The sequence below is a fragment of the Pteropus vampyrus genome, unplaced genomic scaffold (assembly GCF_000151845.1).
Source record: "Pteropus vampyrus isolate Shadow unplaced genomic scaffold, Pvam_2.0 Scaffold58, whole genome shotgun sequence".
NCBI lineage: Eukaryota > Metazoa > Chordata > Mammalia > Chiroptera > Pteropodidae > Pteropus > Pteropus vampyrus.
Window position 1 is genome coordinate 8,571,209 of NW_011888839.1, and position 16,237 is coordinate 8,587,445.

Consider the following 16,237-nt stretch of genomic DNA (forward strand, 5'->3'; position numbering starts at 1 on the left):
ATTTTTGTTATCACAAATGTAAAATAGTCATTCAGTACTCTCAGACATTTCTACCAGACTTCCCTAGTAAACAGTGTTTTACTCTCCGATATGACCATGGCACATCTTTTCTCTCCTCAAATTTCCAACAACCACTCGTACCTCTCACTTCCAGTTGATATGTCGTAGAGAAAATAGATGAAATAAAACAAGAACTACCCAGTTCACCAACTTAAGTTATCATTATCTGCATAACTTTCACTCTTCCTGTTACTGAAAAAGTGTCCTAGATCCTATTAAAGGCCAATGTCATCTGTGTAGGAATACCATCCCCTTTTCTTCTCAAGGCCTGCAGTACTTGAATCATTCCCCTTCTTTTCAGTATCATCAACCTTTCTCTTTATAATTTATTTATATTTATATATCTATTCCCTTTAAAATTGCCAGAATCTCATACACGTTCTAATATTACCTGTCTTCAAAACATCTCTTGATCCCCACATTTTCCCTCCTGCCCTAATTTTTTGCTTTATATTAAATTAAATTCCTGCGTAAAGTTTCTATATTTGCTGACTCACCTCCCACTTTTAATGCAGCCCACTCCAATGTAACATTTTCCCCTCACTACTCAACTGGAATGGCTTTTATCAATGTCAATAATGACCTACATCTGGCCAAACTCAATGGTTAATTTGTTTTCTCTTATTATTCCATTTATCAGCAGCATATACTGATTACTCATTCCTTTATGAAACACATCTCTTGACTTTCATGACAGACCTGACATCACAGTATACACACCCGTGTTTTCTCCTTAAAACTGGCCTTACTTTTTTACCCCTCTTTGTTGGCATTTCCCTGTTAATTCCCTTTGAATATCTAAGTTTTATAGTTTTAGCTCTCACATTTAGGTCTATGATTCATATTGGGTTCAATTTTGTAAATAGTGTGAAGTAAAGGTCAAACTTCATTTTTAGTGTATCAGTCTCCAATAGTTCTAACACCATTTGTTGAAAAGACTATCCTTCTACCATTGAATTACTTTTGCCAAAAATCAACTGAGAATGTATGTATGATGGTCTATTCCTGAACTCTCTATTCAGTTCCTTGACTAGGTCTACTCATAGACCAATACCACATCATTTCGATTATTACAGTTGTATAAAAAGTCACGATTTCAGGTACTGTGAATCTTCCAACACTTATTCAAACTTGTTTTGGTTATTCTAAGTCTTTCGCATTATCATGTAAATTTTGAAAGCATCTCTGCATTTCTACAAAAGAAAAGAAAACCACTGGGATTTTGATTGGCATTCTCTTGAGTTTCTGGATAAATTTCAGAATGTCTTAATAATATTGAATCTTCCAGTTAATTATCATGCTATCTTTCTATTTAATTATTCTTGACTTTTCCTCAGCAATATTTTGTAATCCTCAATGTACAAAATCTTGTGCATATTTCGTTAAATTTATCTCTAAGTATTTTTTATGCCATTAAAATGGTATTGCTTTTTAATTACATTTTTTAAATATTCATAACTTGTCTAGAAAAATATTATTTTTTTAAAATAAATTTACTTATTTAGTTTTAAGTATACAATACATTGGTTAGACATCTATAATGTTCATAAAACAATCCCCCTCAATTGCTCCCTCCTTCCTCTGGCCCTCCTCCTAACCATCATATTAATGCCAACTGCATTCTCTCTGCCATGCTCCCTATCCTCATGCCCAACTATCAGCTAGTAATTTGTACTTCTTTAATCCTTCACCTCATTCTCCCAGCCTCCCAACCCCCCTCCCCTCTACCTGTCACCAAATTGTCCACTATATCTGTGAATCTGTTTTTGATTAGTTTGTTCTTTTTGTTCCTTAGATACCACATATAAGTGAAATCATATGGTATTTATCTTTCTCTGACTTATTTCACTCAGCATAATACCTCGAGGTCCATCCATGTTGTTGCAAAGGGTAGGATTTCATTTTTTTTTTTTAATGGCTGAGTAATATTCCATTGTATAAATGAATCATAATTTCTTTATCCAATCATCTGTTGATGGGCACCTAGATTGCTTCCAAATCTTGGCTATTGTAAATTGTGCTGCCATGAATATTAGAGTGCATAGATCTTTATGAATTATTGTTTTGATTTTCTTTGGATAAATACCTAGAAGTGTAATTGCTGGGTCAAAAGGTATATCCATTTTTAATATTTTGAAAAACCTCCATAATATTTTCCATAGCGGCTGTACCAATTTGCAATCCCACCAACAATGTATGAGTGTTCTCTTTTCTCTACATCCTTGCCAGCACTTGCTGTTTTTTGATTTATTGATGATAGCCATTCTGACAGGTGTGAGTTGATATCTCATTGTGGTTTTAATTTGCATTTCTCTGATGATTAGCGACCTTGAGCATCTTTTCATATGTCTATTAGCCATCTGTATTTCCTCTTTGGAGAAGTATCTGGTCAGGTCTTCTGCCCATTTTTTAATTGTTTACTTGTTGAGTTGTATAAGTTCTTTACATATTTTGGATATTAACCTTTATCAGATGTATCATTAGCAAATATCTTCTCCCAGTCGGTTGTGTTTTTGTTTTGTTGATGGTTTTCTTTGCTGTACAAAAACTTTTTAGTTTGATGTAGTCCCATTTGTATATTTTTTCTTTTGTTTCCCTCCCCTTGCCCGAGAAGATATATCTGAAAAGAAATTCCTGTTAGTAATATCAGAGAGTTTACTGCCTATGTTTTCTTCTAAAAGTTTTATGGTTTCAGGTCTTACATTTACGTCTTTAATCTATTTTGAGTCTATTCTTGTATATGCTATAAGAAGATAGTCCAGCTTTTTTTTGCATGTTATCCGTATAATTAGAAAAATACAATTTATTTTTGTATCTTGACATTTGAACCCTGCCATCTTGCTGAATTATTAGTTCTAGTAACTGTTTTATAGATTTTTAAGGATTTTCTACATAAATGATTATGTCATCTGAGCATGATGAGAGTTTTACTTCCTCCTTTCCAATCTGATTTTTCTTTCTTGTACCTTATTGCATTGGTTACTAACCTCCAGCACAATGTTGAACAGAAGCAGAGAAAGCAGACATCTTTACCTTGTTCTCAATCTTGGGAAGAAAGTATTCATTTTCATGCTATCAAAAGTAGGTTTGTCATAGTTGCCATTGATCAGGATAGGGAAATTTGCTCTATTCCTAGTTTGCCAAGTTTTGATCATGAAAGAAGTCTAAAATTTTCAAGTTATTTTTTTCTGCATATTGAGTTTTTTTTTTATAGTGTTGATGTAATAAACTACCCTGATTGTACTTTGAAATCTGAACCAATCTCACATTCCCAAGATGAACCCTATTTTCTTAGTATATGTCATCCTTTTTATATATTGCTGGATTTTACTTGGTAAAATTTCTGCCTGTATTATGTTTGCACATGATATTGGATAATAATTTTCTTCTCATCTTTGTCAAGTTTTGCTATCAGTGTAATGCTGGCCATATTAAACACGTTTGGAAGTATCCCACCCTCTTCTATGTTCTGAAAGAGTTAGTATAAATTTAGTGTTATCACGTCCTTAAATGCTTGGGAGAATTCAATAGTAAAGTCAACTGGTCCTGCGGTTTTTTTTGCAAAAAGTGTGTATGTGTGTGTTTTATGAGAGAAAAATCGTTTTTTGTTTTTTTTTTCGCTAAAGATTAAAATTACTAAGATGGATATGGAGCTATTCAAGTTATTTTTTTTCTTTTGTAAGCTTTGGTAGTTGGTGTCTTTCAAAAAATTTGCACATTTCATCTGTTTATTGGCATAAAAATGTTCTTAGTATCCCTTTAATGTCTGTAGAATCTATAGTGATGACACCTCTTTAATTTCTGACATTAGTAATTTGTGTCTTCTTTTTTTCTTGATCAGTCTGGCTAGAGGGTTTTATTATGTTGATCTTTACAAATAATTAATTTTTGGTTTGATTTATATCCTCCTTTTCTTCTGTTTCATTCTATTTGTTTTGCTGGCTTTGGTTTTATTTTCCTGGTTCTTTTTTCTAGTTTCTTAAGACAGAAGTTTAAATTATTGAAATGAGGTCTTTCTTCTCTATTGTAAGCAATTGTTATAAATTTTAATCATTTTCATTTAATTAAAAATATTTTCTAATTTTCCTAGTGATTTCTTCTTGGAGTTTTTTTTCAGATATCTTTCTATTATTTATTTCTAGTTTAATTCCATTGTGCTTAGACAATATACTTTGTATGATGTCAAACCTTTAAAGTTGATGAAATTTGTTTATTCCTCAGATTATGGTCTTAGTGAATGTTTCAGGGGCACTTGTCAAGAGTGTATTCTATCATTGAGTTGAGTGACCTGTTAATGTTAATTAGGTCAAGTTGGTTGGTAGTGCTGTTCAAGTCTTCTGTACTAATTTTCTGTCTACTTGTTCCACCAATTACAGAAAAAAGTATCAAAGTCTCTAACTATAATAATTATATCTCATATTAGTAATAGTATGTTTCACTTTATGCATATCGAAGCTCTATTGCTTGCTATATACATATTTAGTAGTTATATCTTCTTGATATAACTGACTCCTTTCTCTCAGATTCATACTCTATCCTTCTTTTGCCTAAAATCTAACCCAGGAGACTTAACTTTACAGATTACATCCTTGCCCTCTGTTTTCAGGTTGGTTTTGGCCAATGAGATGTACCGTGGAGATACTGGAGCATGGAAGGAAACAGGTTTGGGTACTTAATCTTTTCAGCTCCTTCTTGCTGGGTTGCAGGTTGGCAGTGGCTGTGTTTTTCTATGAAAGCACAAATAGATGGCTATCGGGTAGGTAGGTGGCTGTCTCCTACAGCAGGTAAGTCTCCTTCGACTCTGGTAATTCTTTCCCTTACTCCCCAGGCCTACAGTAATAATGACTGGTTGGTTCTGGTTGCTTCATCATCACTTTGTTTTCAGATAACCCTGTCCACACCTTTGTAAATAGCCCTTTCATTAAGCACCCTTCAATCACCTCTCTGGAGTATGCCATCTGTTACCTACTGGGGATTCTTACTGCTATGATACGTGTTATCGTACTTGCTTAAATTATTCAGAGAATTTATTTGATTCTTCCCTTTCCACTCACTGGTTCAGCCAAGTTTATCACTCAATATCAGGTACTTGAAAAAGGAGTAAGTGGGCTATTAGAATGTTTTGAATAGAGGAAGAAGTAATAATGACTATATTGACCCAGTTCTCCTAAACTCAGCAGCGCCAGTGCCCAATATTCTCATACTTAGGCACTATTTCCTAGGATTTGTTGTAGATGACACTATGTGTCATACTAAAGACGCCACAAGGACCATAAACGAGCTGCAGTGATTCCCAACAAAGAATGAGGTCTCCTGATACATTGACTGAGTGTAATAGACATGGCACCCATCACAGCAGTCCTAGGTTGCGGTTCGAATAGAGATCATACTGTGTCTTTCCCCATCTCAACCTATTTGTCAGAAAATGTGCGGTGTTTTGTTTGAACAGAAGAGTTATGACAGGCTCCCTACGCAGGAATTAAACGCAAGATAAACTGTATTGTGGAGGAACGGGCAATGACGAATACTCAAATTACAGCAGCACGTTGGAATGATAAATTCTCGTGTTTTTCTTGAATCTAAAGGCAGTGATATGCTGAAATGTGTTCTCTTAGACTGAAATCTGAAGAGCTTTTCAAGAAGACTTAAAAAGGATTAAAATGCTGCGAACGGGATACACTTTTACAAAAGCATTCAGGTTTAAATGACTTAAACCTGTCCGGATGCGTTGCATAAAAATGTAGCAACAGTTTTCTCATCAGTGTTTCCATACTTTGGATTAGCCTCATTTTTGCACTTGTTTGGCTCACTATCCATGAACAACGGGCATCCTCAATCTCAACAAGAGTTGCTGGCACTAGAGGGGGAAGGAGATATGATGGGGCGGCTCTGAGTGTGAATGAGACACTTGCTTCGGATACACTCGAATTAAGGTCTTTTCTCAAGTCCCGCCGGAGAATTACCCCGCTGTCCCTATACCTTGCTCACCTCAGCTTCAGTTTGATTCTCCTGGCCCAGTGAAGCCCCGCCTTCCGGCCAAAGCCACCAATTAAAACTAAAAATGAAAGAGTAAAAAGGAAAAAAAAAAATAAGCGAAAGCCGTACTAACTCCTTGGATCGTCGACTCTCGCGAGAACTAGCGGGTACTTGGCAGTCCTGCGGAAACCTCGCGAGCAGGCCTCCGGAGGCGGGCTCTGCTGTGGCTCCGCCCTTCCTGAGCGCGGGCGCACCTTGGCGGGAATTTCACTTATTTGGGATTTAGAACACACGACTCCGGGACCGTGGTCCGGACTGCTCTGGGCGCACCTCTGGGCCTGAAAGTGTGAGTAGGTACGAAATGCAAATAAGGGGCCCCCCGGTGCGCAGGGCACCGGCTCCCTTTGCCATTTGCCGGGTTCATGCCGGTCTCTGCCCTGTGCGGACCTGGCGAGACTTGTCCCCCCAGCTGGGAGCAGTACTGTTGGGAGTGGGGTGGCGCCGGCCCCCCGATTCCCGTCGCGAGGCTGTAAGGGAGATTTTCAACGACGGTGCGGGGAAACCGGCATTGTACTGTTTAGTAACCTAGGGGAGGGTGCAGGTTCAGGCGGTTTCGGGAGTTGAAGCTGTATCTGTCCTGCAAACATTTCCTCTTTTCCCTGTCCAAGTTTGCTGGGTCCGATCTAGAGGGGATTTTAAGTTCCTGCTACAGCCAGCCGCGGGTGCATTTTGCCTAAGTTCTGACAGTCTTGATCTTGGTGACTCGGTGGGAGAGTTGACGGGAATTTGGCTTCTTAGTTTTTTTTCTTTGTGCTGGGAGGGAGGCGTTTTGGGAACTTTCTGAAGTCACTCCCAATATCTAGGCCCGCCCCACCTCCAGGGCTCTCATCACAACTTATTTGGAACCCTTAATGATAATTACAGTGAATCCCAAACATTTCAGGACATGACGTAAACAATGGATATGTGTTCCACTGCGTCGATGTTCCTGACCGACAGCTTGGAACTGGAACTGGGGACTGAGTGGTGCAACCCCCCTTGCTTTTCTTGTGCTTTTGACCACAGAGGAGGAAAACATTTTTCTGGAGAGTCCTACCTTTCCAGTGGAGCCCTTAAGCGGTAGGTAAAAAATCAGAGTCTGTATTTCCCTCATCAGATTTTTCATCAGTTTTTTAGAAATGTTATTTAATTAAGATTATAGTCAATTAAACTTTGATGTTCAAGTCATGTTTTTGTAAATCGTTCTAATATTATCAGACAGATACAAGCTACTCTGTTGTTGGTTTCCTGGTTAGAGCATACCTGAAAGACTTTTGGATATGAAGAACTTCCTTTCTCTACCTGATGCTCTCTTACCTTAACTGCTGCCTCAGCTTTGGGGTGGTAGCTGGGTACTAATCTCCCTTTTACTTAAAGTGAATTTTGAACTACTTGGGCTTTTCAAAATAATATTTCCTCCTAAAACATGAAATAATGTTCTGGAGCTTGTCAGTAATTCTTCACTAAAACATAGACATTTTTTGTTGCCCAAATCCTTCTGATTCTATGTACTAACCATACAAAAGTCTTATTTTTTAAAACTTTCTAATAAATATACCAGATTGTGTAAATTCACAGGAATGTTATTCTTCAATTCACAGGAATGTTATTCTTCAAAGTTCTTGCCTTGGGCAGTTGTACACATATCGCAGTAAGACTATTGTTTTTGAAATATTTTGAGAATACTTACCGAGGCAATTTCAGTCAAAAGAAATCATTTTTGTTGGTTTTTTAGTTAATTATACCTTGTTCGTGACCTTAAAAGGTTGCATTATTTTCCAGACATGGCATAGAAACTTTTAGCTTTTTAAAAAATTAAACGCCCCCTCAAAGGGTGAAATTTACAACCAAAGACCACTATTAAACACAGGCAAAAGTATGTTCCTTAGATGTCATTTGCATTTTTTACGTAAGTTACATTGCGCTTTAAATTGAATTTTTAATAGTCTAGCTGTAGTATTCCTGAATATGTAAGGTACCAAGGGATGTTGTTGATTTTGTAATATCATTGCTAGCATTTTATATATAAAATAGATTCATAAAATGTCAAAAAAGTATGGGACTTAGCATACTTTTTATGAGATTAAACTGTAGTTTTCATTTCAGATTAATTTTGAATCTTGATCCTTTACCAACTAATTTTGAAGAGGATACAGTGGAAATATTTGGTATTCAGTGGGTTACTGAAACAGGATTAGTGAATTCATCTAAAGTGCTATTTCATTTATTCAGGTACGTTTTGGTTTTGTAACTGCCTTTGAATGTAGATGCTGTTCAGTTGTAAGTTACATTGCTGGGTGGTTTCTGATGCTGATATTAACAAAAGCACCTATAGAGTTGTGCATGTTCTTCACTTGAATGATCTTATAAGTAAAAAATCAAACAGTAATGTTTGATGGAGCAATGGTTTTAATGAGTTGTTTTTTAGTGAATCTGTTACTTTTCAGAATCTTTATTCTTTTGTATTTGACATGTATTCAAGACATATTTAAGGCTTTGAACTACATTATAATTTGGGAAAAAAACCACTTTTGTTGCTTAATAACCATAGTCTTTCAACAATTTTTAGGTAACGAACTCAAATTTTCCAAATATATCTTTCAGACTGTGTAATAGAAATATGATTGATTATTATGATTAATTTGGACAACAAAATATTTTGATGAAAAATTTTAAACATACCCAAATGTATAGAGAATAGTATGATGAACCTCCACAAACTTTCCCTTGGTTATAATAAACAAGGTTTTATCACATTTTCTCCATCTTTTTGGCTTACGTATTTTAAAGCAAATTCTAGGCATCATGTCATCATTAAATATTTCAGTATGCATTTCTTAAAAATATGAACTTTTCATATGAAAAGCCTTATCACAACAAAACTGAAATAATGTATCATTTAAAACCCAGTCCATAATTAGATTTCAAATGATTTTGAAATAGTTATTGAAGACAAATTATAATTAAAAAATACATTAAGAATGTATATATAGTACATTTAAATGAAAATGGAAAGGTGGAAGAATTTCTCTTCCCACTTTCATCTCATAAGACCTTGTGAAGACATCGCTATATCTGTGCCATTGTGTGTGTTTTATTAGAACAGGCAGAGTGAGTGATTCTCTGATTCTGAACATTACAGAATGAGTTGAGTTTTTGTCTAAGACAGAGGTCGTGAATATTGGTTAATCTTTAAGGAGTTGAAAGGCGACTAGGAAGAATGGTAAGAGAGTACTCAGGATTCAAGGTGGAACATTATAAATATAACTTTCACTTATAACTCAACTCTAGTCTACATTATACCTTTTTGAACTTAACGTTTTATTATGTAACTGTTAACAGGATATTTTATATAAGTATCTTAAACTTGAAGTTTTAATAGTATCTCATTGGTAGTTAAATCTATAATATTTGGTAAAATTTCTGAGATATATGCAGCTTTTAATAGGTTATTTTTGGAAATTCAGACAAAAGCATATATTATCTTTTCTGAAAGTTTTCACTACATGAAGCTGACCCTGTAATAAACATTCATGAAGTAATTAAATGCCATTCACAAATGGGAAACACTAAAGCTATGTAATGAATTTGGAGATATCCGTGTAATTGTTACATATTTAAAACTATTCTAAAATAAACTCTCACGTTACATTTTTTTAAAATTAGGCAACAACTGTACAACTTGGAATCCTTATTACAGGCCTTCTGTGATTTTGGTAAGTTGTATGTTTAAGACCCATGAATTGCACATGGGTTTGTGTTGCATAATTGGGATATTATAATAATATGGTGGAAATATGTCAGAATTTTAGGGTACAGTGTATTTAGTGTTCAGAGAAAGTATGACACTTAAATTTTGTTGTAGCTGAGATAGTATTTTTTCAAATCTGTAGGTAAAGTTTAAGGCTAAACATCTCTGAAGTGAATTAGTAACTTGCTTTGGTGGTAGGGAGTAGGATGGAGAACTCGTAAGAGAAGTAGTGTCATACCTTATACTATCTTACTTTTCTGCTTTTTTTCCTCTGTTTTTGATATTCAATGGATTACTGATTTGGGGAAGCTTGTTATAGTTAAAGTAGTGAAGGAAATTGAAGGACAGTATGTTTTAGGGCAGACCAGCTGCTTCTTTCTGGCAGTTTTGGTGCAGTTTGTATTTAAAATCATGGCTCTGGTGAGCCTGGGTTTCAACCCTAGGTAATTGTGGGTTTCACACAAGGTAGTTGTTCCCACTCCATTGAGGTCTTGTGAGAATTAAATGACATAATGCATGTTAACTGCTAAGCCTAGTGTCTTATTGGTGATGCCCAGCAACTAAAGATCACCTGGAACACACCTTTGGTCAAAGAAAGGTTTAGCGGCTTACTAAAGGGAGAAATAACATGAGAAAGTTGAGGTTTCTCAATAAGAGGGATAAGGGAGGGGCCTGTAATAGGATTTGGGCTTGTGCCAGCTTATTTGGATAGAGTTTAAGGGGGTTAGGATTAGATGCTGTTAAGAAGCAAGGGCAATTTGATGATCAAGTTACGTTAATTTTTATTTAGGAGTTGGGGCACAAAGTGAGGCTAGAGAGGGTTCTAATTAGTAAAGAAGCAATAATGTTTTCTGGGAGAGGGGGATGTTCTGATTTTGTATATTGTGTGTGATTGCATAATGCCTTGTTTTTCTATCAAGACATGATTATAGAGAGGTTTCGTTTTTGTCTTGTTTCACCGTAATCCTGGAATGGCCTTGATTTTTTAAATTATTATTTTACTAAAGTATAGTTGACATACAATATTTTATTAGTTTCAGGTGGACAGTATAATGATTTGATATTTATGTGTCTTATGAAGATCACCACAGTAAATCTTGTAAATATCTTTCACTGCACAAAGTCATTACAATATTATTGATTCTATTCCCTAGGCTATACATTTCATCCCCATGACTTATGTTCTTTATAGCTGGAAGTTTATACATCTTAATCCTCTTTACGTTTTCTACCCATGTTTCCATCCCCCTTCCCTTTGGCAACCATCAGTTTATTCTTTGTATCTGTGAGTCTGTTTCTGTTTTATTTGTTTTGTTTTTTTAGGTTCCACATATAAGTGAAATCATGATTTGTCTTTATGTGACTTATTTCACTTAGCATAATACCCTCTAAGTCCATTCATGTTGTCATAAATGACAAGATTTCATTCTTTTTTATGGCTGAGTAATATTCCATTGTGTATGTTATTAATTCATCCATTGATAGACACTTGGGTTTTTTCCATATCTTGGCTATCGTAAATATACTGCAGTAAATATAAGGCTGCATATATCTTTTGAATTAGAGTTTTCATTTTCTTTAGATAAAACCCAGAAGTGGAATTGCTGGGTTGTGTGGTAGTTCTTTTTTCATTTTTTGAGGAACCCGAAATACTATTTTCCATAGTAGCTGTACTAATTAATATTTCCACCAGCAGTGCACAGGGTTTCCTTTTCTCCACATCTTTGCCAGCACTTCTTATTTTTTGACTTTGATAATAGCCATTCTGACAGGTGTGAAGTGATAGCTCATGTGGTCAGATTATTTTTGATATTTTATGAAAACTTTAATAGCCTAGCTGTTTGCTCTCAGTTGTGAGAGCTGTTCTATTTTAATTGTTTTCTCAGTGTGTGCTCAGTAAACATTGAGTATTGTTTCATTATCTTCTGAGTCTCTGCTTCATGCACCTTACTATGTAAGGTGCTGACAAATCAAAGTAGAAAAGTATGCTGCTGAAGAGCTTGCAATTGAGTAGGACAGACAGACATGTAAGCCTAAGTCAGCATGATAAATAGAAAACTATAGTGATAAGAGGCATTTATAAGCAGCGACGGGACCCAGGGGCTTCATCTGTTTATATGCCCATTACTGAGTGATACCAGATCTGAGTCTTCAAGGATGAGGGAAAATTAGCTAGGCAAAAGATTTTGGATACAGGAAGAGTTCCAAGTAGAAACAACTGTATAGACAAAGACATTGAGGTATGTAAAATAAAAGTTCAGATAGCAAAAAGTGGTAACTGTGTATGGTTGGATCAGACTATGTGTGTAAGTGATGTATTCAGAAGGGATGAAGCCACAGTTGTCTTGGTAAACCATGCTAAGAGTCAGAATTATATTTTGAAACCCTGAGGTAGCCTCTAAAAGATTATAGGAACACAGCAAAAATACTTCATAGAGTGAATTAATTAAACTGTGTTTGAGGTTAGCATTTATTATGCAAGATTATTCCTTGAAATTATTCCATTGACTTAGAACAGTTCAATGGACCATTTGTTGAAATGGTTATTTGTTAAACTGATGTTTTGGCTATTTTTGTTGCTTACAAGAACTTTTAATGATAGATTCGTTGAACAAGTTAGCAATATTAAAGATTATCCCTAGATCATCTCATCCTTGTCCTACAGCTGTATCAGGGCTTTGTTAATAAACTCATGTAGCTAGCCTTGGCCCTCAGCCCTTCCCAGAAAGCCTTTATGTAAGATCACTTACTAAAGTGCATATGGTTCTTGTTCTCTTGTTCATCATACTACCTGGATGCTTTCCTGTTAAAGCAGAATTACATACAAAATAATGTATGTTTTGCTGATACCTATTATTAAATATAGCTGATGTTACCTCTTTTTCAGATACTGTATCTTTTTCTGTAGATATTGTATTTGGATTGTATTTTTTTATATCTTCTATTTCTCTCATGCTTTTTTTTTAATCCATCTTGAATATATAGAGTATATATATAACTGCTGGTTTTCGTTGCCTGCAGAGTTTTCACATTGTCAATTCTAGGTCTATTTGTATTGATTGATTTTTCTCCTAGTTCTGTTATAGTTTTCTGGTTCTTTGAATCTAGTAATTTTTGTATTGTCTGATGGACATTGTAGATTTTACACTGCTCCTTTCTGGATTTTCTTGTATTTCACTAATGTTAAATTTTGTTGTGGCTCACTGTTGAGTACTTGTAATCTAGTACTTAGATCTTTATGAATCTTGTTTTAAATTTTGTTAGGACTTTTAAGAAGTAGCCTTTAGTCTAATGTTAATTTAGTTCTAATAAGGCTTCTGAGGATTCTTTCCGGTATATTATGTTGTTTTTTTCCTTCTTGCTGGTGGGGACTTGAACTGTTCCCTGGCCTATGTAAGCTTTGTGGAGAATTGTTTTCTGGTGTTTTTCCTAGTCTTAGATTATTTTTTCTCATGCTCAAACAGATCAGTACTTAGCCAAAGACTCAAAGGGGACCCTCGTGCATTTCCTGAGCTCTTTTTTGTTCTTTACTACTTTTTTTCTTCTTTGTTACTTTTGCCCTATAAATTTAGACCTCCCTAAACACAGATCTTATATCTCCCCAACTCAGTGATTTGTACTCTGGGTTCTCTCTCTCTGTGCTGCAGCCTAGAAACTGTCTCTAGGTGGGAAGCTGGTGCAGTCTTATGAATTATCTTCTCTCTGGGATAGTAGTCTTGCATCGTCTTGTGTCCAATGCCTGCAAAAAATTTTTTATGTTGTTTTCTGGTTTTCTACCTTAAGATGGAAGATAGGGAAATATGATTTCTTTTACTCCATCTTCACTGGATGCAGGAGTCCATAGCTTGTTTTTAAGAGAATACTGTCTCTATGGGTTGAGAATTGTGAAACTGAGGGATGATAGGAATTTCGTAGGTGACATATAATTAAGTTATAAAAATGCACTGCACTGTTGAATATAAACATTTGTACAATATCTTTACACTTATGCTCCTGTTGGTTTTTGCCAAAATAATGGATATGTTTGCTCATTTAAATGCAAATTTAGAAATAAGTTTTGCTTTATGTTTAACATATTTAAGAATTTGTTGTCTATAATTCTTATCCTGTTTTCTCTGCTTTTGTTTAGTGATTCTCTCTTACTCTTTTTTTCTTATAGGGATTATCAGTTTTGCATATAGTAACCTCCCAGATAATTTTTGTTGATGTGAATGTTGAAGTGAGGGAAAGATGGCAGGGGTTGTAATTGGGAGAAAGACAGGCACTATTAATACATCATTCAGGGCTTTATAACTCATAAGACATTTTAATTTCATTCTAAATACAGTATATGCCTTTCATGGGTTTTGATTTAGGAGGAACATGAATTGATATACATTTAAAGCAGATTTTGTAGTTAGATTATGGGGGGAAGAAGGATGTGGGAAAACCTATTAGCTCTGTTGCAGTAATTTGAGAGATTATAGGGACAATGGATAGTTTGAAAGTATATTTTGGTCATAGATTTAATAGGACTCTGATGGATTAGATATGAATTTGAAGGAAATGAAGACTCTAGAATGACAGGGCAACTTGGCATCAGTTGTAATGAGTAGACACAAGAAGGGGGCAGCACGAATGTGTTTGAGAAGAAATCTAGGACTTATTATTTGCACTGTGTGAGCAATCCAAGTATAGAAGTTAGGCAGTTTGTCATGCAATGTCTGGAGTGCAAAGTGAGAGGTCTGGGATATAAGTAAACGTTTTCAAGTTATCATTTTGAAATAAAGGAACTGATGAGATCATACACATAAGAAGAAATATATGGAGATGAGAGGACTAAGGACTGAGTCTTGAGGATCCCTCATACTATTAGGCTTGATGAGGAGGAGCCAGTAAAGGAGAGATAGGAGAAAGGATAGATGAAGAAAGAAGACTGGTGGTATGTGGTATCAGTGAAGACAGGTGCAGCCAGTGCTACGGCAAGGGCAAGTTACTTGAGGACAGATAGGATCCATTATTTTGGACAACATGGATTTCATTGGTGACCTAATAACAGCAATTTTTGGAGAAAGAGTGATGGCAAGAACAATAAAGGAATAAGTGGAAAAAATTAAAAGACAAAGAATTGCTCCTTCTGTGGTTTACAAAATTTTTTTGTCATTGCTCACTAATTGTTTAAGCTATGATCAACATTATCTATTTTGGTTTTAGGGAAGATATCAACCCTGCACTGCAAAGCAGACAATATTAGGCAGCAGTGTATAACTTTTCTTCACTATGTTAAAGTTTTCATCTTCAGGTAGGACATCAGATGAGTATTTTGATTACTGCATGAATTTCTGAGTGCACATTCATCCACACACTGGTTGTTTATTGTATCTAATCGTTTTTTAGGTATCTGAAAGTACTAAATGCTGATAGTCATGTTCCTGTTCATCCCTATGAGGTCTTGGAGGCTCAGCTTCCCTCGGTGTTGGTTGATGAACTTCATGGATTACTCTTGTATATTGGACATCTATCTGAACTTCCCAGTATGAATCCAGGAGCATTCGAAAATAAAAACCAAATTAAGGTTTGACTCATTTTACTTTTAAAATTATTGTTTTTTCCTCCTCACAAGGAATATTCATTCAAGATTGAAGGAAATTAGTCAAGAGTGCAGCTCTGGAATCAGACTGCCTGATTTGAAAGTCTGGCTCCTCCTCTTATTAATTATTTTGCCATTGGGCAAGTAATACCTCTTGCCTCAGTCTCCCACCTGTATCATTAGTACAATTTCCTAGAGTTATTGGCAGAATTAAATAAATTAAAATGAATAAAGTGCTTAGACTATAGTGTAACACTGAATCAGAGAGAGTTATTCTCTGTTCCATTTATACCTGAAAATATTTTAAAAATTCAAATAAAATGATCTTTATTTTCTAAAATTTGTATCATCTTTCCCATTGATAAAGGTTTGGGAAACCCTAGTTTTGATTATGGTAAGAGTCAAGATTACCTTATGAAAGTTACACTTTCAAAACCACAATATTTTGTCTCTTCTGACTTTTAAGATCTTTTTGGAATATGATTAAGATTGTTGTTACTAATGCTCTGTTGTTCTACCTGTGATAATCATGTCCTCTGAAGTTTGTTTTTCTTAAAATTTGTATAGTTAGCATGACCCAGTTTACAGTTATAATTAATAAATTCTCCATAGGTTAATGTGAGCTTATGTGGATGCCAAATTGTATGTACTTCCCGATGGATTTCTTGAACTCTCAGCCTTTTCGTTCTATTTGACTTTGTTTTCAGGAAGATGTCATTGTCAAAATTTAAGATACAATTAAATGTTTATATATTTATGTGAAGTTTAACAAGAACAAAAAATTGTGTCTAATCCTTAGAAAGCAAATAGGTAATTGCTTTTAATCATGTTTCTTAGTAAAG

At 35.2% G+C, this 16,237-nt stretch overlaps 1 protein-coding gene across 1 annotated transcript in view; it reads left to right on the forward strand.

Moving 5' to 3' along the window:
- Positions 1–6,258: 6,258 nt before the first annotated feature.
- MMS22L (MMS22 like, DNA repair protein) overlaps positions 6,259–16,237 on the forward strand; it is a 117,806-nt gene continuing 107,827 nt past the window's right edge. The window contains 6 exon segments of the mRNA XM_023530959.1: positions 6,259–6,390; positions 6,980–7,155; positions 8,182–8,307; positions 9,742–9,791; positions 15,020–15,107; positions 15,203–15,380. Of these exon segments, the coding sequence (XP_023386727.1) occupies positions 6,995–7,155; positions 8,182–8,307; positions 9,742–9,791; positions 15,020–15,107; positions 15,203–15,380 (603 nt within the window). The 5' untranslated portion in view covers positions 6,259–6,390; positions 6,980–6,994.